Consider the following 26,787-nt stretch of genomic DNA (forward strand, 5'->3'; position numbering starts at 1 on the left):
CTTGGACTGCAAGGATATCAAACCAGTCAATCCTAAAGGAAATAAACCCTGAATATTCATTGGAAGGATTGATGCTGAAACTGAAGCTCCAATACTTTGGCCACCTGATGCGAACAGCTGACTTATTGGAAAAGATCCTGATGCTGGGAAAGATTGAAGGCAGGAGGAGATGGGAACGACAGAAGATGAGATGGTTGTATGGCATCACCCACCCAATGGACACGAGATTGAGCAAACTCTGGGAGACAGTGAAGGACAGGGAAGCCAGCTGTGCTGCAGCCCATGGGGTCACAAAGAGTCGGACATGACTGAGCAACCGAACAACAACAACACACCCCTAGCTTTACCGGGTCCGTGCCCCATCATCTCCCCCACACCAGTGCAGGTAGGAGGACTGGACTGCCTTTCCCAGGACCCCCAGGGTGGACTCTCACCAGACTTGTTGACCCTCTAACTCAGGAGAAACTAATTTAGTCTCGGTGGTAGGGGGTGGAGTTCAGGGAGCTTCGCTGGTCATATGTTTCCTTTCCTGCATCTCTGTAGGAACTGGACTTTACTTTGAAATCCTGATGTGGAGGGCTTGGGACCCTGAAGCCTCAGTTCTGCCTCCTCTGGGACACCCCTTTCCTGAGGAGATGGACACTGCACAGTCCAGCCCCCCAGAAGCAGGAAGGGCAGTGGGTCCCTCGGCTTCTGTCACTAAACTGCGCGAGGCAAGCCATCTGCCTCCCTGGGGTGCTGCTGCCTTCCGAACAGGCACCTGCAACTCAGTGACCATTGACTGGCCTGGCCTGACCTGGGCTGGCCCACGTGCCTGGGCCTGGCCGGCTGCCTGCCTGCCCGTGGTCCACGTCTCATCCTCCAGACACGTTTCTATGGCGATGGCGAAGGAAACACACCTCCCCTTCCACCTGACCCTGTCAGAGCTAGTCCAGAGGGGAGAAATGTATTCTGCTTTAGGGAGAGAGCCCCAAGGTCCCATGACAGAGGGTGTGGGTGCAGGGGAGGGTGAGCACTGGGCCTTTGTGCAGGCCATGTTCCGCGGGCATAAAGGTTTGTAAAAGATGCTGTGGGGCAGGACAAGTTTAATTATTTCAGCAAAACGCAATCGTGCCACAGGCAAAAACATTGAGGATTTTTTACTGTAGCTCAGATTTTCCCTCAAGGTCTTCTTCCCCCTTTCTCCTTGCTTTAGACAGCATCACCCCTGTGGTTCCAGCTCCCGGGATCGGCTGGCCAAGGTCCTAGCTCCCACCCTTCCAACACTTCTCCTGGTGGTCATATCTCCTGGATGCGGCTAATCTCTGAGTTGTCTCCTCACCTCATTTTCCTTCTCAGATCTGTGGGAACAGGTCCCCCTGCAGTCTCCTGGGGGAAGCTGTGCTGCCATACCTTATCTTTAGCTCAGTGAGATCCAGTTGGACTTCTGACCCCAGACCTGGAAAAACAATGAACATGTCTGTTTTGAAGCCACTACATTTGGGGTGATTTCTTACAGCAACTGCAGGAGACGCATGCGATGTCACCAGGTGCCGGGTTCCATGGTGACCCGTCACCCTTTCTTGCAGTACGGAACTGCCCCAGGGATGCCTGCAGTCTGGGAGTGATGTGGCCACTGAGCAGGAGGAGCCTTGGGAGGGGAGCACGCAGTCTTTGAATTCTGAATCCCTGTTTTGGCCGTGTTCACCTGTATCTCATGGCCTGATGCATTGCGTTTGAATTCTGACTTCCTGTCATGATTTTGGCCATGTCCACTTGTATACCTATGGCCTGTTATATGTCCTCAAATCTTTCACCTAAATAAATATGTGCAAAAAGGAGTGTATTGTCTACATAAATGGAAAACCAGTACCACTTGCCATAAAGAAATAGAAGATATTTTTAAAAAGAAGAAAAGAAGGTGTCAAAACTAGTGGAGGAAACTTGATGAGGTGGCTCTGTAAGGATGGCATTAATTTCACGGGGAAGCACTTACTTGACTGTGGAGAAGTCCGGGATGGCCACCTAACTCAGAGGATGAAGTCACCCTTCCAGTGAGGGGACCCGGTGTTCTGGACACCTTTCTCCCAGGAGGGCACAGTTTACACAACACCTCTCACTGATCACGAGATGACAAGAAAGAAGCCCAGGTGGAAGGATCTCCTCTAAAATAACTGCCCAGGGAGCCTTCCCTGGTGGTCCAGTGGCTAAGACTCCACGCCCAAATGCAGGGGGCCCAGGTTCAATCCCTGGTCAGAGAACTAGATACCACAGGCTACCACTAAAGATGCTGCATACTGCAACAATGTTGCTACAACTAAGACCCAGGGCAGTAAAATAACAGACCAGAACTCCTCAAAATGGTTCAGATCATGAAAGACGGAGTGAAGCGCTGTTCCATTTGGGGAGACCAAGGAGACAGAAACATCTTGTCACACCAGGCCTGGCTCCCGGGCCAGGACAAAAAAAAGAAATAGCTGTAAAGGACGTTACTGGACAACCTGTGAAATCTGAACAAGAACGTATCAGTGCTACTTTCTTCTGATTTTGGTCATCATGCTGAGGTGACAGCAGTCACCATCTGCAGTGATTTTGGAGCCCAAGAAAATAAAGTCTGTCACTATTTCCATTGTTTCCCCATCTATTTGCCATGAAGTGATGGGACCTGATGCCATTATCTTAGTTTTTTGAACGTTGAGTTTTAAGCCAGCTTTTTCACTCTCCTCTTTCACCTTTATCAAGAGGCTCTTTAGTTCCTCTTTGCTTTCTGCCATAAGGCTGGTTTCATCTGCATATCTGAGGTTATTGATATTTCTCCTGGGAATCTTGATTCTAGCTTTTGCTTCTTCCATCCCGGCATGTCCCATGATGTACTCTGCATATAAGTTAAATAAGCAGGGTGACAATATACAGCCTCGATGTACTCCTTTCCCAATTTTGAAGCAGTCCATTGTTCCATGTCTGGTTCTAACTGTTGCTTTTTGTCCTACATACAGGTTTCACAGGAGCAGATAAGGTGGTCTGGTATTCGCATCTCTTGAAGAAGGAGGGACTGTATCCCACTCAGTGGCACCTTGAAGACACTAAGCCCCCTGTCATTGCTTCGGGAAACATTCTTGTAGAAGGTGGGAGCTAGGGCAGGTTACTGAGCAAGGGAAGAATGTGGCTGGTCTCCAGGGAGATTAATTTAGCCTCAGGAAGGCCCATGCATCTTTGATCTTTGGTCAAGGGCATTTTGCACCACCCATGAAGTTTGCAAATGCAGCACCAGCTGGAGGCACCACCGGAAGTAGCTTAGCTCTGAATGCTGGGGGTTCAAGTCCCTGTGCCGTCTTAGGTAATGACTTTGCCTCTCTGATCCTGTTTCTCCCTGGGTGAAAGTGAAATGGGGATGATGATGATAAAGCGTACCTTGCAAGGACTGTGTGCGTGTGTGTGTGTGTGTGCGTGCGTGTATGGGAGGCGGTGGGGGGGTGGCTGGTGGGCCTTCAAGGAGATGCTACTGGGAAGTCCATGAGGTCCAATGTTAACGCCCAGGTGGAGGACCAACGTGCCCTTGTGAGCAGCGACATCTTGTGTCCATCACATCATACTGCAGCCTCTTCCCTGCGATCGCGGAGCTCTGTTTCTGCTGTGGGGAGTCCAGGCACCATCTGGCTCCAGTGGAACCTCCATCCTAATGGGCTAACAAGACGACAGTTGTGTTAAAAATGCACTATGTGAGGTCATGGTAAATGCTGTTCAACAACAGCAACAAATTTAGGTAGGAAAACAAGGAAGCTGTACTTCAGATGGGTGACCAGGAAGGCTTCTTGGAGGAGGTGATATCTAAGGTGCCTTTTGGGGAACTCATTCACACGAAAACCAAGGGAAGGGTGAGTGCAAAGGTTGGTGGAACAGGGGAGAAACTTCATATTCTATTACAAGCTAATCACTGCAGGATGTTGCCTCTAAACCTAAATTACACACAATGGTCCATCTCTGGGAGCACAGCATCCCAGGTAATGAGAATTAAGCCAAAATACCTCCGTTTAGCTCACAGAAAACTGCCTGACCAGGCCCAGCTATGAACAGCTGCAAGAGGAAGAAGTCGGAGGCTGCCGGGAACCAGGAAATGCTTGCTGTTACTCCCTCCCCTTTAGTAGAAAAGAAGCTTGAATCCTAACTCAGGTAAGATGGATCTTGGGGCACAGTCCACCGCCTTCTCTGTCTGCTGGCTTTCCAGATACAGTCGCTACTCCTTGCCCCAACCCTTCATATTTTCCTGTTGTGCTGCGAGTTGTAGGAGCTTGGCCTTGGGCCGCAAAAAGTTGGATGAGGGGCACAGAGGGGGCCCCTGCAGGGTGATGGGGGCAGGGTGGTTGGTGGCAGGGACCCTGCAGACCTTCCTGAGCCACTTCGGCAAACTCCCTCAGGACCCAGGACTGGATGGGGAGTGTGGGCTTCAATGATGCCTTGTCGGGTGCAGACAGCCCCAAGTTACCACTTGAAATCACAGTCTGTTACTTCCTGTGTGTCTGGCCCCTGGGCCAGTCTCAGTGGGACTGTTGTCTGTCTGGACACACCATATCTGCTGGGGCTGGAGTATTGGGTATGGCTTCTCCCCTCACTGTCGGGCTCCGAGCTGGGAGGAGGGAGTCTCACTGGGCACTGACCCAGACCTTCCAGATCCAGACCTCGGTGTGCTGCTTGGACTTCCGCCCAGCGTGGTGGATGCAGGGTAGTCAGCCTTCCTCCCTGGTGACCCTTACAGTGGGCAGAGGCAGGAGTCAGGCCCAGGGCCTCACTTCAGCTCCATCCTGCTGGTCAAAGCACCCCCACTCGGATTGGGAGTGGGGGCAGAGAGCTGCCAGATGGCCACGTGTCAGGCAGCATCCTTCGATTCTGGTCCATATTCTGCCTCCGGTTCTCTGCCGCCTGGCTTCCCTATTTTGAAATGAGTGATGTATTCAGTGCTCCCCAAATCAGGGGTGCCTTTCTCTGCTTGTGCTGTGCTAAGTCACTTCAGTTGTGTTGGACTCTTTGTGACCCTATGGACCCCTATGGATGCTAGGGACCCTGTGGGACCCAGAGGAGCCCATGCCAGGCTCCTCTGTCTGTGGGATTCTCTGGGGCAAGAGTACTGAAGCGGATTGCCATGCCATTCTCCAGGGGCCCTTTTTCTGTGGTTCCTGCTTAATGTGGAGTGGTTTTAAAATAAACTGGGTGGAGGGAGTTGGAGAGACAGGAGAGTGGTCACCCAACTGCTTGCCTCTCTCCTCTTCTCTCCTTCCCCTCCCCTTATGTGACCCTCATTTTTTTTTTGAGGATTTCAAGCAATTGCTCATTTTAAAAATTTTATTTTATTAAAGTATATTTGATTTATAATGTGTTAATTTCTGCTGTACAGCAAAGTGACTCAGCTATTCATGTATATTCTCTTTCATATTCTTTCCCATTACACTTTTTCACAGAATATTGAATACAGTTCCCTGTGCTATATAGTAAGGCCTTGTTGTTTATCTATCATGTGTATAATAGTTTGCATCTTCTAATCCCAAACTCTCAGTCCATCCCTCCCCCAACCCCCCTTGGCAACCACATGCCTGTGAGTCCATTTCTGTTTCATAGACAAGTTCATTTGTGTATATGTGACCCTCTCTTATCTATTCACCCATCCATCCCACCATCCACTCATTCATACTGTAAAGAACACCCACAAACGAGAACATTACCAGTAATGCCCCCATCTATAATCCCCACCCTGAATCCTTCACACCATCACTGTCCTCTTCCTCTTTTTTTTTCCTTATAATGAAAAGAATTTTTATGTTTTTTAAGAAATGTACTTCCAAGGAGGAATACAAGCTCTTTAGAACAATTTTTGACTGTGCTGGGTCTTCATTGCTGCACTGGCTTTTCTCTAGTTGTGGCGAGCGGGGGCTCCTCTTGGTTTCAGTGCTTGGGCTTCTCATTGCGGTGACTTCTCTTGTTGTGGACGGTGGGCTCCAGGGTGCGCTGGCTTTGGTAGTTGAGGCATGTGGGCTCAGTGATTGCAGCTCCTGGGCTCTAGAGCATAGGCTCAGTAATTGTGGCACACGGGCTTAGCTGCTCTGTGGCATGGGGATCCTCCCGGACCAGGGATCGACTCCCCTGTCCCCTGAGAAGGCAGGCAGACTTCCAACCACTGGACCACCAAGAGAGTCCCCCCAGGTTCCCAAGAGAATTAATGTGTCAAGTAACGGGAAGCCCAGACAGAGGGCTCCAGGGTTGCCAGGTTCGGAGGCTCAACAACAACATTTCAGGCTCAAATCCTGCTGGTCTCAGGGTTACAGTGTGACAGGGAAGAACAAATCTAACTCCACATTACATCTGCTTCTTAGTTTAACTCCATGCTCTGCAGCCTGTGCTTACCCCTGCTGGCTATGCACCTCTCCTAAAAGGATGCTGCCTGCAGCCTCTTCTCAGGGATCTGACCTCCAAGAGCCCACTCATATGAAGATGAAAAGTTGTGGAGCAGAGAATAACATGCGTCTTGTTAGAGGTTTACAGGAGCGTTGTGACCTGACCTACATGGATGGCTGCAGGAACAAAGAATTCCTGTACCAGCAAGTCTGCAACAACAACCACACCCCTCCCTTACCTGGCCTTAAAAAGGTTTTACTGAATCCCTCTGGGGAGTTCAGGGTGTTGGGGTGGAAGCCACCCCTCTCTTTGTATGGCCTGTGATAAACGTTTCTCTGCTTCAGGCTCTAACATTATGGTTTGTTTGGCCTCACCGTGCATCGGGCACATGGACTTGTGACCGGGAACAAGATGGCTGCCTGAGCTCCAGACATCACACATAGTCCCAGAAACAACCAAGAAGAGAGAGAGTCTCTTCTTCCTGTCCCCTTTCAAGACAGAGGATGCCATCCCTCAAAGCCCCTGCAGACACCCTCTCTGGTCCCATTTCTGAGCCTGTCCCAGGGAGGGTGTGGGACCCCTGGTGAACCGTCACCACCAGCGGCAACTCCCCCATCTGAGCACAAATAGGCCTGACTAAGAGGAAGTGTAGGGTGAGCTGGGTGTGCTCCAGCAGAAGCCCTTCCCCGAGACGCACTCCCAGGCCCCAGTGAATGGGGTGCTCTCAGCCCCTGGCCTGGGAAGGCAACTTTCTAGGAGGCAGACATAGACACTGAAGAAGAAAGGAGTAAGTGAGTGACATCATCTCAGGCCATGCCAAACACCACAGAAAAGTCATGCCAGATGCCAAGATGCAGAGAGACCCGGGGATTGGTCTGCCTTCCCGAGGAGGCGCCCCCCAGGATGAGTGTGGGCAGAGGAGTGGGCACACGTTTAGGGGACAGTACGGCAGAGCAGTAGAAAGGGACCAGCAGGTGAGGCTGGCGGGCTGGGTGGCCCCGGGAGCCCCAGTGCCATCTGGGTGGGGGGGGGGCACCTGCAGACAGGCGTGCTGGGGGTGGAATGTGGGCTGAGAATGTGGGCAGGCCATTCTCCGGTTGCTGGGTGACCACAGACACATTTGGGTGTTGCGGGAGCAAGGCTGGGGAGGGCCTGGCACATGGGGGACCACCAGCAAAACTCGTTCTATAACCACCACACATCGGAGGCCAAGGACCAGCCAGAGAGGGGGCAGGATGATGTCTCGCTGGGCCTCCAGGGCACAATATATGAGAATGTAGGGTCCAAGGACCCCAAGTTCCAGGGTCTGGATGATGGGGACCTGAAACTGGAATACCAAGAAGAGGAGATTCCCCCCGAGGAGGTGGCTGGGGAAGAATCTGTAGATGCCCAGAACCCAGAAGAGGCCCTCTTGGAGCTCGAGAGGGTTCTGGAGAAAGATGTGGAGGAGGGCGTGCCTGAGATGAGGTGGGCTGGAGAGCGGGCACCTAGGCTGGGGTGTGGCAGGGGTGTCCCTGGGGGTGGCTGCACTGGCCTGGGTCCTCTGGACCCATGCCCTCACTCTTAAGCGTGAAGGGGTCAGCTCCTTGCTGCCCCGAGGAGGATGTCGGCAAACTGCCCCTGTCCATGTGGCAGGAGACTTGGAGTGGGCAGAAGTCAGATGGCAGAGTTGAGAGGTTGTGAGCAGCCATCCACAGACAGAAAATGAAGCTCTAAAGCTGAAATCCTTCCAAGTACCACAAATCACCAGAAATGTTTTTGGGTGAGAGGAGGACACCGGGAAATGAGTGGGTGCTCCCTCCTACCTGTGGGACCCTGTGCCCTGGGATATGCCTGGGTTCCTTGGCTGGAAGCCCTCAGCCCCTACTCCTGGGTCAGCACACATCTCCTTGGACACAGACGGGGCCTTTGCCCTCCGGGCACATTGATTTCCAGCTCCCACAGAGCTGGTGTGACGAGTACACAGATGGCGTGTGATGTGGCTGGTCAGGCAGGGGAATGCGGGCATGGGTGGGACTTGGGGAGTTCGTCTGAGCCAGGAGGGGAGACGGGATGTCTGGGGCTCTCAGGGGCTTCCTGGGGGCACTCGCCCTGGCTCAGCGTCCCCTTTGGGGCCCGGCAGTGGGGAATTGAGGGACTGGCTGGTGGCAGAGCTACGATTTCAGACCAGGTCTTGGTGGTGCCGGGTTCTCCTCTAGAGGACAGGGCGGGAGCAGAAGGGTGGGGCTGCCTGCTCGGGGAGCAAGGGCTCGACCTCACCATCCACCTCCCCCTAGGCGGCTCTCCATCTCCCAGAGGATCCCTCGCACCTCCATGAGGCCAGAGAGAAAGAAGAGGAGGCGGCTCTTTGAGCTGGCGAAGCCCAAGACCAACTGGCAAGTCTTGAAAGACAGGTGAGGCAACGGGCCGGTGGGCAGCTGGCCTGGCGGGTGTGGTGGTGGTGGGGGGCAGTCTGAGAAAGGATGAGCAGCAGCCCCAGACCGACCTGGTCCAGCAGAGCCCAGTGTGGAGGCTGGCAGGCCTGTCTCCCGCAGGACGGGGTGCTGCTGCAGGGGCCATGCCTGGGTGTCCCCGCGCATGCGGAGCCTGCAGTTCTGTATCTACTGGTGAGTCTGGGGCCCCCTCCTCTCCTGGGTGGGGGAGCGCCGAGGGCTCTGCACTGGGCCCTACCCCAGGATTCTCAGTTCCACCCGGAGCTCTGGACCCCACCCCCTGCCTGAGGTGGGTCTGTGCCAGTACTGCCTGGGCTCCCTTCTCAGTTATGCCTCTTTTTTTTCCAGCTCCCTGTTTCTCTGAATACCAGCCTTGCTAAATAGTCTACGCTCTCCCGTGCCCCTAAGGCCTCCCTGTCTTGTTCCTCTCTGACCGGCCTCTGCTGCCATCCACTTGCTCTCTCCCTTTCTCCCCCTCTAGTTGCACTCCTCCCACTGTTTGTGCTCATGGGGTGCCCTGAGCTCTGCTTCTGAGTGGGGTACACCCACTGGGGCTGGCTCCCCTCATGAGCCCTGCTGGCTATGTTCCAGGCCATCCGTGTACTGGACAGAGAGATTTCTCGAGGACACCACCCTCACCATCACAGTACCTGGTAGGTCCACCTGTCCTTTGCCTGTTCTTCTTTGTGGGGATGCTGGAGTGGGGACTGGGGCTGGCCTGGTGCCTATGGCCCGGTTGCCCCTATCTCACCCTGACCTGTGCCTGGCTCTGATAGGGTAGACTTTGGGGCCTCCCAGGCCCAAGCCTCTCAGGGCCCCTGTGGGACTGCCCCTCCCCTGTCTTTCAGGAGTGTCCCCCCAGTCTTCCAGGGAGGGTGTCTCCTCTCCTAGCTGGAGGTTGGTCCTGGGGGAGGGGTGGGAGCAAACTCTCCAGGGGAAATCGCAGTTTGTATCTCAGCCAAAGTGGGGTCAGTATAAACTTCACAAAAGACCCCTTCCTTTCCAGAGCTTGTATCTGGAGAGACACTCAGAGCCTCAAGGCAAGTTCTCACTCAGGTTTAGAATTCTCCCCACCCCCAGTTAGCACGGAGGCCCCCTGAAGCCAAGGCCCATCCTGACTTCAGGCCCAAATCCACAGCAGGGCCAAGGAGCAGAGGGGCCTGAGCAACCCCCCTCATGTGTCCTGTGGTCCCCAGTGGGGGTGGCTGGTGTGAGCTGTCACCTGGTGTGAAGCCACGTCAGGAGGAAGAGAGCCCTAGGTGGGAGGGGAGGGCAGCTTTCCAGGGCAGCTGCTTCTCCTTTTGTGCAGAGGTGTCCCGCCGGGTGGAGGAGCTGGCCAGACCCAAGAGGTTCTACTCGGAGTATTACAACAACAACAGGTAGGGGGTTCTGGGCAGAGACCTCTCTCCATCAGGGTGTTGTAGCAGGGGAGGGCCCAGGTCTGGGGGCCAGGTGACCATCCGTGCAGCCTGGGCCTTGGGCACCAAGCCTTTGAGGCCCAGTGGCCCAGATGGGATGGGATGCTGGTGGGTCTCAAGGCAGGTGCTCGAGTCCCCTAGGCAGCAGGTGGCTGTGAGATTTACAGTTTTAGGTGCCTGCCTCCTGGTGCGACTCTGTCTTAGCACATGGGGCTTCCATGATGGCTAACGTGAGGTCTGAAGTTATTCCACACAGACTCTGCTTTCATCTCTCACTCACACATGGAAAGATAAGTGACTGAGGGGAGTCCCACTTACGGGTGTTAACCGGTTCCAGCCACTGGCTCTGTGCCGGTCTTGTGACAATAGCTTTTCCCCTTAGTGCTGGTCAGAGCATAATATGGAGGTACCTCTGAGGGACCAGTAATCCGGGGTGACCTCTGTGGGACCTGTGATCTGGTACAAACAGTTCTGTTGTGCTCACCCCAAAGGGGAGGGCACCGGGCCTTCTGTTGGGCTGACAACATTTATCTGCTTCATTCCAGCCTCACCCCAGATTACAGGTCACACAGAGGTCACCCCAGATTACAGAACTGCATGCCAGGCTCACAGAGGTGAAAATAAGAGAGGAATCGGCCTCGGATCAATGAAATAAGGCTGTTTCTGGGGCAGAGGCAGAGCTGAGACATGAGTTTGGGGGGCAGGCAGGGCTCACTTCATCCCTTTGGTCCACCTCCTGACCCCATCCTGATGGCGGGGGCTGTGGGGATGGCAGGGAGGGTATGACCCAGGAGAGCATTGCTCCATCCTTGAGAGGAAGGTGGGGCTCTGTTAGGGGTCTTTTAAGGACTCATCTTAGAGGGATTAGAAAACCCTCTTCTGCACCAGGCTCCCCTGAACCCCAGAATCACAGAGGAGTCGCACGTGCATGCACAGACACATCTTCCTGAAGGGCCAGGGTCTCAGATACACACAGACACGGCCCCCGGGTTGGCTGGGGTCTCAGACTTAGGCTCTCCTTTAGGACCACTTCTATCTGGCCCATTCCGCGGTCCACCTTGGAGTATCGAGCGTCCAATCGCCTACGGGAACTGGCCACCCCTAAGGTCCGAAACAACATCTGGAGCATAAGCATGTCCGAGGTGGGTGCCCTTCCGTCGCTGGAGCTCCCTGGCTCCCTCTGGGGGGCCCGCCTGCCCCCCCACCCCCACCCAGGGGCTCAGAGGACACACAAGGACAAGAGGGAACAGGCGTGTGGCTGCTTCTCTTAGCCATCGGGAGTCCCAGTGTAGGTTCAAGAAGCCCCGCCCCTTTACTTTCCCCGCCCCTCCACTTCCCCCACTCCCTTTACTCCCCTCCACGCCCACCCCCCACCCTTTGCTTTCCTCCCACCGCTTGAAGGCGGGCAGGGACCACGCTCCTCTGCCGGTCAGGTCAGCGCGGAGGGGAGCCCCAAGCCATCTGCTTGAATGAGTGCATGACAACCGGTTCAGAGGTGACACCAGAGTTCAGTCCATCCTGAATCCGGCCCTTATCTCTCCCCATGGCATGTGGGACCTTAGTTCCCTGACCAGGGATCGAACCTGGGCCTCCTACATTGGGAAAAGTGAAAGTAAGAGTCTTAGTTGCTCAGTTGTGTCCGACCATTTGTGACCCCCATGAATTGTAGCCTACTGAGCGACTGATCTGATCTGATCTGAGGCTCCTTTGTCCTTAGAATTCTCCAGGCGAGAATACTGGAGTTGGTTGCCATTTCCTTTTCCAGGGGATCTTCTCGACCCAAGGATCGAAGCCCGGTCTCCTGCATTGTAGGCAGATTCTTTTACCATCTGAGCCACCTGCATTAGAAGGGGGAGTCTTAACACCTGGACCACCTGGGAAGTCCTGGGCCATGTGGCTTAACATACATTGAAGAGCTTGTCCCTGGGTGTTTTTGTGTGGTTGTTTGATAGACCAACCCTCCCCACCCGCTCCTAACTTGAAGACTTTTACAACTGAATTCAGACATCACACGGTTTGTGATGGTTTAAAACCATACCAACAATGGGGAGCAGTTTTTCAGAGCTATTCTTTGGGCTGCAGTCCTCATTTTGCCCCAAATAAAGCTAACTCACAACTCTCAAAAAGATAAAAAAATAAAAATAAAGTAATAAACATACCAACAATGGTCCAACTAGAAGAATTTAACAATAATACCTTAGTGTTCAAATCCCCAATCCATGTTCCATTTCCCCAGTTGTCTCAAAGAAGGCTTCACAGTCAGTTGGATCGGACAAGGATCCAGAGGAGAGTCTGGCCTCAGCTTTTCCCAGCAGGTATACCTGCTGTTTTCCCGGCTCCCCACCCTGCCTCTGCTGGTTCAGCCTTTAAGCCCTTTTATGCTCCAGCACCCTCTGTGGCTCCCCAGTGCCTGAGAAAGCTGGCAGGATGGGCCCTTCTCCATCCTTACTCTCCCTTGTGCCTCCCGGGGGACTAAATGAAGGTCCCTCAACAGGTCTCCGGCCCTGGCATGCACAGGGCATGGAGTGGTCATCAATATTATTTGAATGTGTGGATGAATGAATTTTCCCTGCCTGTCACCCCTCCAGGCTGGCGGTCCCCTGAGGGTAGGACTGCAGGCTGATTTATCCACCTCAGCTGGTGACTGGAGCTGTGCGGACCGTTGATGGGGGAGAGAAGGAGGGGAAGAAAGGAGTGGGGATGGAATGGGTGGTTGAGAGGGACATGAAATTGTAAACACCAGGATGTCTTTGGTATGAGTAGTATATGTGATTTCTAAGCAGCACAATTTCAGGAGGAAAGAGACACACATTTTAATGATGGCCCTAAGGATCATTTCAGCCAATCCTCTGCCTCTGGGCAGTATCCTACCCAGCAGAGTGCACCCAGTGGAGAGCTTCTGTAAAACGTTAAATGTTTCACACAAAGTGCTTGTGCAATTTACCCTCCTACCAGCCATTCATCGGGTCTCTGTCCTCCCACCTTCCTGCCAGGGCTGGATAAAGCCAGACTTGGTCACTTTTGCCAAATTTGTTGGCATGGAGTGATATTTTGCTGCTTAATTTACATTTTCCTGGTGCACAGAAAGGATTATTGATCCTTTGGGTTTACTTTCCTTCATGATTAGCTATTTCCTACTGATTTTTCATGTTATTGGCTTAGAGAACCTCTTTATATATCATGGCTACTAATCCTTTGCCATGAAATTAAAAGATGCTTACTCCTTGGAAGGAAAGTTATGACCAACCTAGATAGCATATTCAAAAGCAGAGACATTACTTTGCCAACAAAGGTTCGTCTAGTCAAGGCTATGGTTTTTCCTGTGGTCATGTATGGGTGTGAGAGTTGGACTGTGAAGAAGGCTGAGCGCCGAAGAGTTGATGCTTTTGAACTGTGGTGTTGGAGAAGACTCTTGAGACTCCCTTGGACTGCAAGGAGATCCAACCAGTCCATTCTGAAGGAGATCAGCCCTGGGATTTCTTTGGAAGGAATGATGCTAAAGCTGAAACTCCAGTACTTTGGCCACCTCATGAGAAGAGCTGACTCATTGGAAAAGACTCTGATGCTGGGAGGGATGGAGGGCAGGAGGAGAAGGGGACAACAGAGGATGAGATGGCTGGATGGCATCACTGACTCGATGGACGTGAGTTTGGGTGAACTCTGAGAGTTGGTGATGGACAGGGAGGCCTGGCGTGCTGCGATTCATGGGGTTGCAAAGAGTCGGACACGACTGAGCGACTGATCTGATCTGAATCCTTTGCTGAACACACTGCAGACTAACTTCCTAGCCAGTCTTTTGTCTTTCAGCGTTGCTTACGGGATCTTTTCACCCAGGGGTGTGTGAAACAGCTCAGGCTGCTTTACTCTTTCCCTCTAACTCTGTTTCTAGGTGTCCCAAGTGTCCAGGGCAGCCCGGATGGCCATTCCCAGTTCAAGGATCATCCGACTGGCAAAGCCCAAGGCTCCAGCCACCCTGCTGGAAGAGTGGGATCCCATGCCAAAACCCAAGCCACATGTGTCAGACTATAACCGCCTTCTTCACCTGGCCAGTAAGTGGGTCCCGGGGGATGCCCGATGTCTCATGAAGCACCCTTCCACACTGGATGCAGTTGGGAGCAGCCGGTCCCCTTGGAGCTGGTTCTACAAGATTCGTGTTCCCCTGACTCCCACTAACCTGCAGACCCACTGTCTGAATCCCTGTGGGCAGTTCATACTGCATCTGCTCGCATTCCCTGGGGGCTGGCAGAGGGCATCACTCCCCCTGGGATGGGGGTTGTGGGCCTGAGCCGAGTGCGCCATCTGAGTGGGTCTTCCAGCATGGCACGTAGGCACAGAAGGGAAACCTGGGATGCAGGCCAGTGCCTGGAGAGCCAAGCTGGGACCTAAGGGTGCTGGCCAGAGTCTCTGCCTGTCTTTGAAAACAAAGGAAGACCTGGCTCCCCCACAACAGAAGTAATATGCAGTAATTGTAGGGAATCTGAAAAATGTAGCAAGGCATGAAGAAAGGGATCTCACCACCCAAAGGTGGTCAGGGGCTTTGGGAAACTTAAGTGTGCCCCAGCTCCTGGTACAGGATCACCAGGGAGCTTGACTGGCCATTTCGGTTTACTCTGCTGTGTCTTTTTCTCAGTTTCCTATTTCCTGTTTTTATTGGGGGATTGGGGGAGGGAATTAATTTGCAGCAGCTCTTTATGTAAGATGATCACTAACCCTTTGTCGAGCACTTTGCAAAGTAACTTCTTCCCAGTCATTTTTCTTTCGAGCTTGCTTATAGTTTCTTTTGTTTGTTGATTCATTCACCTGTTCCCTTGGTGGTGGTTTAGTCGCTCAGTTGCGTCCTCAACTCTTTGTGCCCCCATGGACCGTAGCCAGGCTCCTCTGTCCATGGGATTCTCCAGGCAAGAGCACTGGAGTGGGTTGCCATTTCCTCCTCCAGGGGATCTTCCCGACCCAAGGATTGAACCCAAGTCTCCTGCATTGCAGGCAGATTCTTTACCACTGAGCCACCAGGGAAGCCTCTTAATATTTGTTAAAGTATTCGTTGAATTTGTTAAAGATTGTTTAAATGAACAGAGACACAAGCACACACTCACTTCTGCCTCTCTCTCACACACACACATGCATGGACACACACATCTGGAACATAAGCACATGTACATTTGTACATACACATGTGTGTGTATTCATCCAGGCTTCACAGGAGCATGTTATCAACGCACATCCCTCTGTGTGTGTGTGTATGGATAAGACTGGCGTAGGGCCGTGTATTTCCAACTGCAGACTCCCACCCACTGATGGTTCTGACCAGCATTTAAAAAGTGAAGAGGGGAAACACGCAGTGCAGGGTCCCTGGGCAACACTGGTCCATGCAGTACGGGTTCTGTGTGGCTGTGGACAGGTTGCACTGTTAACTTGTGGCCGATAGATTTTCAGAGCCCAGATGTTACAACAGGGGGAGCCCCTGAGTCTCCCTGAGGACTCCAGGAAGGTGGGCTCTGGCAGGTCCTCCCAAGGCCCCCAGTACCCTCTTTGGGGGCCTCAGCACAGGCTCCCATTGTTTTCACTGAGTGCCTCTCCCCGGAGCTGCAGCTCCTCTGCTGAGTGGAGACGGCCTTTTTGCATTTGCAGAGTCTTGGGGCAAAGAGGGGTTTGGAAAGGAAACCCTCAAAACTGAAGGGCCTAGAGATAGGAGTGCTCACCAGTAGTCACCAGCAGTTACTCGCTCCTGGCCCTCATGTGGGCCAAGCCCTGAGGCTCCCACTGTGGGGGAAGGGGTGGTGAAGAGGTAGGGGGTCCAAGCTACGGGTCTACTCTGAGACCTGTCTGTCCATGACTGAAATGGACTGAATGTCAATCAACCTATTGATTTAATTCAATTAATGGATTTTATTAAAATTAAATAGGATAAAATCCCAGTCCCTATGGGGTGCTGGTCACGTGTAGCTGGTGGACCCTATGGGGAGGACCCAGCTGGGGCCACAGGTGCATGGGCAGTGGGGCTGATGGAGCCCCTGCCTCACCCTCAGCCACCAGGGTACCTATGTCTGCCCCTCCAGTCCCTGTCTGGGCCCGTGACCATTTGAGACATTGTTCTTTATACTCACCCTTCAAAATGCACAGTTCAGTACTTCCCAGTACACTCACAGACAGCCATGGGCACATTACTACAACCCATTTTATTTATTTAAAAAAATTATATATTATTTTATTTATTTAAAAATTTTATTGAAGTGTAGTTGAATTACAATATTGTGTTAATTTCTGCTGAACAGCAAAGTGACTCAGTTATACCTTCTTTTTCATATTTTTTTCCATTATCTTTTATCACAGGAATTTTCAACTCTTAATTTTGTATTGGGATATAACTGATTAACAATTCTATGACAGTTTCAGGTGAACAGTGAAGGGACTCAGGCATACACATACATGTATCTGTTCTCTCCCAAACTCCCTCCCATCCTGGCTGCCACATACCATTGACTTATATAGAACATAACAGCAGAATTCCAGGTATCACTGGATATTGACTATAGTCCCCTGTGCTCTACAGTGCGACCTTGTCGTTTGTCCATCCTGTGTATAATATAGTTTGCATCTGCTTACCCCAAGCCCCCAATCCTTCCCTTCCCTCCCACCTCCCCCACTGGCACGCACCAGTCTGTTCCCTATGTCCCACAAAATCAAGTCCAGAACATTCCACCACTCCACAGTGACGCCCCATCTCCATCGGCTGGCCCCCTCAGCCCCTCCCCAGCCCCTGACCACCAGGAACCCACTCACTTTGTGGGTCAGCCTGTTCTGGACGTTTCCCACCAGTGGAATCACACCCCGTGTGTCCTTCTGTGTCTGCTTCTCTCACTGAGCATCGTGTTCTCAGGGTCCGTCCATGTGGTAGCGAGTGTCAGGGCTTCTCTTCATGGCTGAGTGATGCTCGCGTGTGTGGAGAGACACATGTGTTTATCCATCATCTGCCGAGGGACAGGACACTGAACTTGGGAGCTCTGACTCAGAAGATTGCTCTCCGTGGGGAGGGGGGCTCCGGCTGCTGACACTGCACCCTCTCTCCCGCCCCCTCCAGTGCCCAAGGTCCAGTCGGACAAGTGTGTTCCTGACCGTGACCCACGCTGGGAGGTGCTGGAGGTCACCAAGAAGGCAGTGGCTAGTCCCCGCATCCTGTCTCTGGCAAAACCCCGAGTGCGGAAGGACCTGAATGAGGGCTACAACCCCTCCCACGTGTCCCCTGCCGCCCTGGTGGCGCAGGCGTCCCCTCGCCTGTACGAGCTCGCTACCCCCAAGACCATCACCAAGAAAGCATGAGCCTCAGGCCTGGCCCCTGAGCCCGTTCCCAGTAAACACCCAAGTGCAACCTGACCCTGTGTGTGGCTCTGAGCGCCTTGGCCTGGAGGCGGGAGGACAGTGGCTGAAAAAGGAGAAAATAATAATAATGATGTTTATGTTTGCATCCAGCCTGCAATCCTGCAGTCTTTTTTCCCACTCATGTTCCCCTGCCATCGCCAGCCCCTCGGACAGCACACCTCCCACTCCCCATGTCAGAAATTTCCCTCCAAGTCCTTCTGTCCTGATTTGCTGATCTATAGTGTCCACAGCACCTCAAGCTCTGTGATGAGCCAACTAATGCCTGCTGCACAATTTACTGATCTTTGCAGGGGGAACCTGTTGGGGACCATCAGTGTCTGAAGTCCCCATGTGGGGACCACTGTGCTGAGGTGGAGACTCAGGGTCACAGAGTTGGTGAAAGACTCACAGTCCTCATCCCCATGTGAGCTTCCTACAGCAGCTGGAATAAGTCACCTCAAACAGGGGGCTAGAAATCACACAGATTCATTCGCTGACAATCCTGAAGTCAGGAGTCTAGCTCAGGCCTCATGGGGCTGAATCCAGGCTTGGGCAGGGCTGGTCCTTCTGGAGGCTCCCAGGGAGCATGGGCTTTTCCAGCTTCTAGAGGCACCGCATCCCTGGCTTGTGGCCCCTCCCTCCATCCTCACAGCCAACAGCACAGCATCTCCTGTCTCTCTGTCTCTCACAGCCACTCCCTCTCATAAGGATCCTGTGATGATACTGGGACCCCTGGGGAATCCAGGGTAGTCCTCATCTCAGGGGTCTTAGCTTAATCCCACGTGCAAAGTCCCTTCTGCCTCATGACATGTTTACAGGCCCAGGGACCAGGAGGGGGGTGTCTCTGGGGCCGTTCTTCTGCTGAGCACAGTGGGAGAATCTCTTGTCTGCATCTGCAGTCCTAGACAGTCTCGTTTGCCTCTGGCTCCTGCTCATTCACTTGGGGACCAATTGCTGGGTCCTGAAGGGGTGGCATGCTGAGTGCTCTCACGTCTTCTCTCAAGCCCACCATGCGTCAGGTCCCAAGCCATGATTCCCAGACGCTTTGAGGACACTACTTCACTCAGTAACATAAAGGACAGTTGTTGAGTATTATAGGTGCAGACCTGGACGGAGGTTCAGAAGAAAAAGGTTAAAAAGAAACCCACCCTCATCTTCTCTGAATTACCTGGCAGCACAGATGGATGGATGGACGGATGCCTCGCTGAGCCTGTGGATGCTCAGCCGCCGAGTGCAGGTTTCTCGCGGGCTGGAAGGGTGATGGCCATGCATGCTCGCCTGGTGATGACGTGACCCCTGCTCTCTCCCTGTTGCTTTGGTGGGTACCACTGTCGTGATGAAGACCAGAAGCATATCCATGCAGACTCACACCCGCGGTGAGTCAGGAGTCCTGCCTGGAACCAGGGTGGCCTGCATCCAGCAGGGTGGACTATGGGGTCAGCTGATTACTGCCCCAAAGATGTCTGGGTCCCAAGCCCTGAGCCTGGGAACATGGCATGCTGGATGGCAGAGGGGCTCCGCAGACAGGGCCCAGGGAGGTTGTTGTGGGTTCCCTGGGTGGGTCCAATACCGTTGCATGTCCTAAGAGAGAAGCTGAGCAGACAGGGTGACACCAAAGCCATGCATTGTGCCCTGGCCTGAGGCAGGAGGGACGCAGCTCTGAAAGGCCCCATGGCCTCCCCTTGGGCCTCGGGAGGGAGGGAGGAGGCCCTGCAGACACTCCCGACCCCCAGGGGATTAGGGTCTGTTGTTTCAGCTACTGATGTGTGGTGAGTAGGAAACCAGTGCAGGTTAGAAATCTTAGACCCTTGGTACCTGCTGTGCTGGCAGAGTGCAGCTCCACCAACAGGGGGGGTCAACCTTAGGGACCTCGTGACACAACGCAAAACAAGGCTTTAAACCAGCCGAGTGTCCGAAATGGCTCACTCATTCTCTTGTCAAAGACCCCTCGTGTTTTAGCGTTCCTCTTCAAGCTGAGAAAAAAGCAAACTGCACACTGACATGTCCCAAAGAAATAAAATGTGACCTTAACTGCCCACATGTCAACTATTATATCGTGATTTAGTGAGAGGATAAAGAGGCGTGTATACTTCGTGAGTCCAGTGTGATCTGTGGTCTCCTTTGTTGAGAACAGAAAGGAAAATCTATCCATCTGGGTTTAACCATCACTGACGCAGGTGAGCGTAGTCACCCTGCAGTCAGCTTCCACAAGTTTAAGCCCCGCCTGAAGCTGCTCAGAGTCCAGGCTGTTCTCCTGGACCAGCAGCTGCTCGCTGACCCTGCAGGCTGAAGTGTCCAGGACTCAGTAAACCAGAAAGTGTTTGGGCGGAGGAGACTCTGTGCGACCCTCACTCTCAGGGTTGATTTTGGCTCACTGCAAAAGAGCCATGGGTTCTTGCCCTCTACTCTTCCCCAGTAGCATTATTGGACACCTTCTGTGCTATAGGCTCATCTTCCGGTGTCATATCTTTTTGCCTTTTCATACTGTCCATGGGATTTTCCAGGCAGGAATACTGGAGGGGGCTGCCATTTCCTTCTCCAGTGGGTCATGTTTTGTCAGAAGCCTTCACTTGGAACTGTCCTTCTCATGTGGGCTTGTGCAGCACAGCTCAGAGCTTCACTGAGTTACAATACTTTGGCCACCTGATGCGAAGAGCCGACTCACTGGAGAAGACACTGATGCTGGGAAAGATTTGAAGGCCAAAGGAGAAGGGGGTGGCAGAGGATGAGATGGTTAGAGAGCATCACTGACTCAATGGACATGAATTTGAGCAAACTCTGGGAGATAGTGAAGGACAGAGGGGCCTGGCGCACTGCAGTCCATGGGGTCGCAAACGGTTGAACATGACTGAGTGACTGAAGAACAACAACATGTCTGCTCAGGGTCAGGACCTGCCCTGTGATTCATCTGGATAGTGCAGAAATGGGCTTGTTCACGTTTCCTGACAGGACCAGCGTCAGGCTCAGTTCTTCCCCTTTACCTTACCACTTTCAACTTGTGTTACTTCTTTTATGTTTTTTTAAATGTTTCAAAATATGACTCAAGCTCTGTGTCAGGGGCTATAGGTTCCCAGGAACCAGACCATGAGACAGAGGCTGAGACGGGGAAGCATCGGGGGTTGGCCCTCGGGTCGCCACTGGCAGCACTCTGAGCAGAGGCGACAGAGTCCCCACAGGTCTGGTGGGAGCTCTGGAGCCTCGTGTTGTCCCCGTTGGCCTCTGTGGATTCCCAGCAGTGGGGAAACTTCTTGTGTGTGTGATGTGGGGTGGGGTGGGGTATGGGAGGTGTGTGCTGGGGGGACAGATCTACCCACAGTACCCACCTCCCTGGAGCTGCTCAGGTCAGGGTGATGTCTGCTGGAAATGGTTCCTCCAGGGCTTCTTTTTCTGGGTGGGGGGCGGGGGGAACTTGCAACAGAAAGATTAGGGGGCTTCCCTCGTGGCTCAGTGGTCAAGAATCTGCCTGTCAACGCAGGAGATACGAGTTCAATCCCTGGTCTGGGAACATCCCACATGCTGCAGATCAACTAAGCCTGTGATGACAACTACTGAGCCTGTGCTCTAAAGCCTGGGAGCTGCAACTGTTGAAGGCCTAGCCCCCTAGAGCCCGTGCTCTGCAACAAGAGAAGTCACCCCAATAAGAAGCCCACACAGCCCAACTAGAGAGTAGCCCCTACTTGCTGCAACTAGAGAAAAGCCCACACAGCCCAACTAGAGAGTAGCCCCTACTTGCTGCAACTAGAGAAAAGCCCACACAGCAATGAAGACCCAGCACAGCCAAAAATGAATAACACTAAAAAATAAGAAAGGTTAGTGGATGAACCGCTGCCCCCAAGCTGCGAGCACCCAGCACCCCTCCCCTCTGCAGCTCTCCCTCCGCTGGGCTTAGCTGTGGGGGTAGCCCAGACCTTAGCCTACTGCTCAACTGTCAGGCCAGGCACAGCAGTGCCAGGAGAAGGGACTCGGAGGCCCTGCCCATTGCCCTGCTGGACGGTGCATCCTTTGTGCTGCTCCCAAGGCCGGGAATACCCTCTGCAGCTCTCTTTTTCCTCTCTGACCTCTCTGCCGAAGACACTGCTTTTTATTTTCCTAGTTTCCTTTCCTGTCCTCTTTATTTGAAATCATTCTGGTTTACAGAATAATTGCAAGGAAAAGCATAGTAAGAAAACCCCTGCAAACCTTGCCCCCAGACTCAGCCATGCAGTTTGCCTACCTGCTCTGTCATTTGCTCTCCCTTCCATGTCTGTGTTTTGTAGACAGAAAACACGTATTTCTGAAGATCTTGAGAGTGAGCTGCATATGTCGTGGCCCTTGACCCCTGTCATCATCCACTGGGGCAACTCTAACAAAAAGGCCACGGACCAGGGGCTTATGAATAACAGCGATTGTGTTTCTCATCTGCAGACTGGAGTCCAGAATTGGGGTGCCAGCAGATGTGTGGTCTGGTGAGGATTTGCTTCCTGGTTCAAAGGCCATCTTCTGGCTGTGTCCTCATAGGGCAGAAGAGCTGAGGGAGCATTCTGGGATCTCTCTCATCAGGGCAGTAATCCCTTCATGGGGGCTCTGCCTTTCTGATATAATCACATGCCAAGGGCCCACCTCCTCTAACACCAGCACACTGGGGATTGTGTTTTAATATACCAATTTTTAGGACACACAGATATTTTGCCTACAACTGCCCCTAAAGCCTTCAGTGTGAATTTTGTAGGAAGTACATCCTCTTACAGAACCACAGAGCAGCTACTGATTCCAAGAAGCTTAATACTGATACAGTGCATTATTCCACCTACATCTGAGTTTCAGCTTTGTCAGTTGATCTAGTGATTTCCCTCCAGCCCAGCATTAGGCAGTGTGTTTAGTTCTCACATCTGGAACATTTCCACAGATCAGTCTTTTATGGTGTTGATATTTTTGAAGAATACTGCCCTTTTCTCCCTTGTTTATGTTGTTGTTCAGTCACTAACTTGTGTCCGACTCCTTGTGACCCGCGGACTGCAGCACACCAAGCTCCTCTGTCCTTCACTATCTCCCCAGTTTGCTCAAATTTATGTCCATTGAGTCAGTGATGCCCTTTAACCATCTCATTCTCTGCTGCCTTCTTCTCCTTTTGCCTTCAACCTTTCCCAGCGTCAGGGTCTTTTCTAATGAGTGAGCTCCTCACATCAGGTGGCCAAAGTATTGGATTGATTTCCTTTAGGATTGACTGGTTTGATCTCCTTGCAGTCCAAGGGACTCTCAAGAGTCTTCTCTAGCACCACAATTCAGAAGCATCAGTTCTTTGGCATTTAGCCTTCTTTATGGTCCAACTCTACATCTGTACATGACTACTAGAAAAACCATAGCTTTGACTATATGGATCTTTGTTGGCAAAGTGATGTCTACTTTTTAATATGCTATCTAGGTTTGTCATAGGTTTTCTTTCCAGGAGCAAGTGTCTTAATTTCATGGCTGCAGTCACGGTCTTCAGTGACTTTGGAGCCCAGGAAAATAAAATCTGCCACTGCTTCTACTTTTCCCCATTCTATTTGCTGTGAAGTGACGGGCTTGGATGCCACAATCTTAGTTTTTTTTTGAATGTTGAGCTTTAAGCCAGCTTTTCCACTCTCCTCTTTCACACTCATCAAAAGGCTCTTTAGTTCCTCTTCACTTTCTGCCATTGGAATGGTGTGTATGTGTGTGCTTAGTCACTCAGTTGTGTCCAATTCTTTGCGACCCTTTGGACTATAGCCTGCCATGCTCCTCTGTCCATGGGATTTCCCAGGCTAGAATACTGGGGTGGGTTGCCATTTCCTCCTCCAGGGGATCTTCTGGACCCAGGGATTGAACCTGTGTCTCCTGCACTACAGGCATATTCTTTACTTGCTGAGCCATCAGGGAAGCCCATATTGAAGTGGTATCACCTGCATATCTGAGGTTGTTGATATTTCTCCTGGAAATCTTGATTCCAGCTTGTGATTCATCCAGTCTGGCATTTCGCATGATGCACTCTGCATATAAGTGAAACAAGCAGGGTGATAATATACAGCCTTGTCCTACCCCTTTCCCAATGTTGAACCAGTCAGTTGTTCCATGTGTCTGGTTCTAACTGTTGTTAATAGAATGTTCCTTATTTGAGGTTTGTGTGAAGCCCCTCAAATAGACACAGATTATGCATTCCTGGGCACAAGTGATGGTCTTTCTCAGGGCACACTTCCTCCCCTCACTTGTGGGGTTAATGTTTCTCACCTGGTGGGATGATTGCCTCATTTCTCTAATCTGTGGGAAGAGATTTTCACATTTTTATTTTTAAACTTTATTTTACTGAGGTCTTATTGATTTACAATGTTGTGTTTAATTTCTGCTATACAGCAAAGTGATTCAGTTATGCATATATATACATTCTGTTCACACTTTCCCATTATGGTTTACCACAGGATATTAAATGTAGTTCTCTGTGCTCTACAGAAGGACCTTGTTGTTTACCCATCCTGTATAGAACAGTTTGCGTCTGCTAAGCTGGGACTCCCAGTACAGCCCTCCCTCAGCCCCTCCCCCTTGGCAAGCACAAGTCTGTTCTCTAAGTTTGTGAGTCTGTTTATGTTTTGTAGATGCTCATTTGTGTCATATTTTAGAGCCCACATATAAGTGATATCATATGGTATTTGTCTTTGTCTGGCTTACTTCTTTCTCTGACTTTCATATTTAGTATGAAAATCTTTAGGTCCATCTTCGTTGCTGCAAATGGCATCATTTCATTTTTTATGGCTGAATAATATTCCATTGTATATATGTACCAAGTCTTCTATATCCATTCATCTGTTGATGGACATTTAGGTTTTTCTGTGTCTTGGTTATTGTGTATAGTGCTGCTATGAACATTGGGGTGCATGTGTCTTTTTGAATTATAGTTTTGTTTGGACATATGCCCAGGATTGGGATTGCTGGATCATATGGAAATCTATTTTACATTTTCGAGGAAACTCCATACTGTTTTCTATAGTGGCTGCACCAATTTACAGTCCCACCAACATTGTAGGAGGGTTCCATTTTCTCCATACCCTCTCCAGAATTTGTAATTTGTAAATGTTTTAATGATGGCTTTAATGATTGGTGTGAGGTGGTACCTCATTGTAGTTTTGATTTGCATTTCTCCATTAATTAGTGATGCTGAGCATCTTTTCATGTGCTTACTGACCATCTGTCTGTCTTCTTTAGAGAAATGTCTAGTTAGCTCTTCTGCCCATTTTTCCATTGGGTTATTTGTTTTTTTGTTATTAGTTGTTGTGTTGTATGAGCTGTTCATATATTTTGGAAATCAAGCCCTTGATTAATTTGCTTAATAATTTGCAAATATTTTTCTCCAAGTCTATAGATTGATGGTTCCCTTTGCTCTTGAAAAGCTTGTGAGCTTGGTTAGTTTCCATTTGTTGGTTGTTGTTCAGTCCCTAGGTGGTGTCTGACTCTTTGTGACCCCATGGACTGCAGCACGCCAGGCTTCCCTGTCCTTCACTATCTCTCAGAGTTTGCTCAAACTCATGTCGAGTCCATGATGCCATTCAACCATCTCATCCTCTGTCACCCCCTTCTCCTCCTGCCTTCAATCTTTTCCAGCATCAGGGTCTTTTCCAATGAGTCGGCTCTTCAAATCAGGAAGCCAAAGTATTGGAGCTTCAGCTTCAGCATCAGTCCTTCCAATGAATATTTAAGGCTGGTTTCCTTTACCACTGACTGCTTTGATCTCTGCAGTCCAAGGGACTCTCAAGAGTCTTCTCCAGTACCACAATTTGAAAGCATCAATTCTTTGGCACTCAGCCTTTTTTATGGTCCAACTCTCACATCCATACATGACTGCTGGAAAAACTATAGCTTTGACTATACAAACCTTTGTCGGCAAAATAATGTTTCTGCTTTTTAATACACTATCTAGGTTTGTCATAGCTTTTCTTTCAAGGAGCAAGTGTCTTTTAATTTCATGGTTGCAATCACCATCCACAGTGATTTTGGAGCCCAAGAAAATAAAATCTGCCACTGTTTCCATTTTTTTTCTTATCTATTTGCTATGAAGTGATGGAACCGAATGTCATGATCTTAGTTTTTGAATGTTGAGCTTTAAGCTAGACTTTTCACTCTCTTCTTTCACCTTCATCAAGAGACTCTGGTTCTTCTTCACTTCATTTTTGCTTTTATTTCTGTTGTGTTGGGAGACTGACCTAAGAAAACATTGGTAAGATTTATGTCAGAGGATGTTTTGCCTATGTTCTCTTTTAGCAGTATTTTCGTGTCATGTCTTATATTTAAGCCAACCTGAGTTTATTTTTGTGCATGTGTATGGGAGTGTGCTAACTTCATTGATTTACACATGGCTGTTCAGTTTTCCCAATGCCACTTGCTGAAGAGACTTTCAGTTCAGTTGCTCAGTCGTGTCTGACTCTTTGCAACCCCATGAATCGCAGCACGCCAGGCCTCCCTGTCCATTACCAACTCCCAGAGTTCACTCAAACTTAGATCCATCGAGTCGGTGATGCCATCCAGCCATCTCATCTTCCATCGTCCCCTTCTCCTCCTGCCCCCAATCCCTCCCAGCATCAGAGTCTTTTCCAATGAGTCAACTCTTCGCATGAGGTGGTCAAAGTACTGGAGTTTCAGCTTTAGCATCATTCCTTCCAAAGAAATCCCAGGGCTGATCTCCTTCAGAATGGACTGGTTGGATCTCCTTGCAGGCCAAGGGACTCTTAAGAGTCTTCTCCAACACCACAGTTCAAAAGCATCAATTCTCCGGCACTCAATTTCTTCACAGTCCAACTCTCGCATCCATACATGACCACAGGAAAAACCATAGCCTTGACTAGACGGACCTTTGTTGGCAAAGTAATGTCTTTGCTTTTGACTGTGCTATCTAGGTTGGTCATAACTTTCCTTACAAGGAGTAAGCGTCTTTTAATTTCATGACTTTCTTCCATTCTTGCTTCCTCTAAGATTAACTGACCATAAGTGGGGGTGTAATTCTGGGCTCTCTATTCTGTTTCATTGATTCATGCCTGTTTTGTGCCGATACCATGCTGCTTTGATGACTGTAGCTTATACTACTGGGGAAGAAACTTTCAGACCTGGAACCCATCCCTCTCTCCATCCCTCCATCTGCTGCTGTTGTTCAGTTGCCAAGTCATGTCAGACTCTTGACGACCCCAAGAACTGCAGCACACCAGGCTTCCCTGTCCCTCATTTTTGATGATTCTTGT

General features: G+C 51.1%; 1 protein-coding gene across 2 annotated transcripts; it reads left to right on the forward strand.

The window, feature by feature from the left end:
* The first annotated feature begins 7,496 nt into the window (after positions 1-7,496).
* THEG (theg spermatid protein) lies at positions 7,497-17,679 on the forward strand. 2 transcript variants are annotated; one of them, XM_025292825.3, is made up of 8 exons: positions 7,497-7,830; positions 8,640-8,756; positions 8,898-8,969; positions 9,387-9,448; positions 10,105-10,174; positions 11,238-11,355; positions 14,103-14,262; positions 17,292-17,679. In XM_025292825.3, the coding sequence occupies exons 1-8, from the start codon at positions 7,523-7,525 to the stop codon at positions 17,528-17,530; spliced, it is 1,146 nt and encodes a 381-aa protein (XP_025148610.1). In that variant the 5' UTR covers positions 7,497-7,522; the 3' UTR covers positions 17,531-17,679. The 2 variants fall into 2 exon arrangements, with proteins under 2 accessions (XP_025148610.1, XP_025148611.1); XM_025292826.3 differs by lacking the exon at positions 8,898-8,969.
* Positions 17,680-26,787: the final 9,108 nt, after the last annotated feature.

This window comes from Bubalus bubalis, chromosome 9 (genome assembly GCF_019923935.1).
Source record: "Bubalus bubalis isolate 160015118507 breed Murrah chromosome 9, NDDB_SH_1, whole genome shotgun sequence".
Lineage (NCBI taxonomy): Eukaryota > Metazoa > Chordata > Mammalia > Artiodactyla > Bovidae > Bubalus > Bubalus bubalis.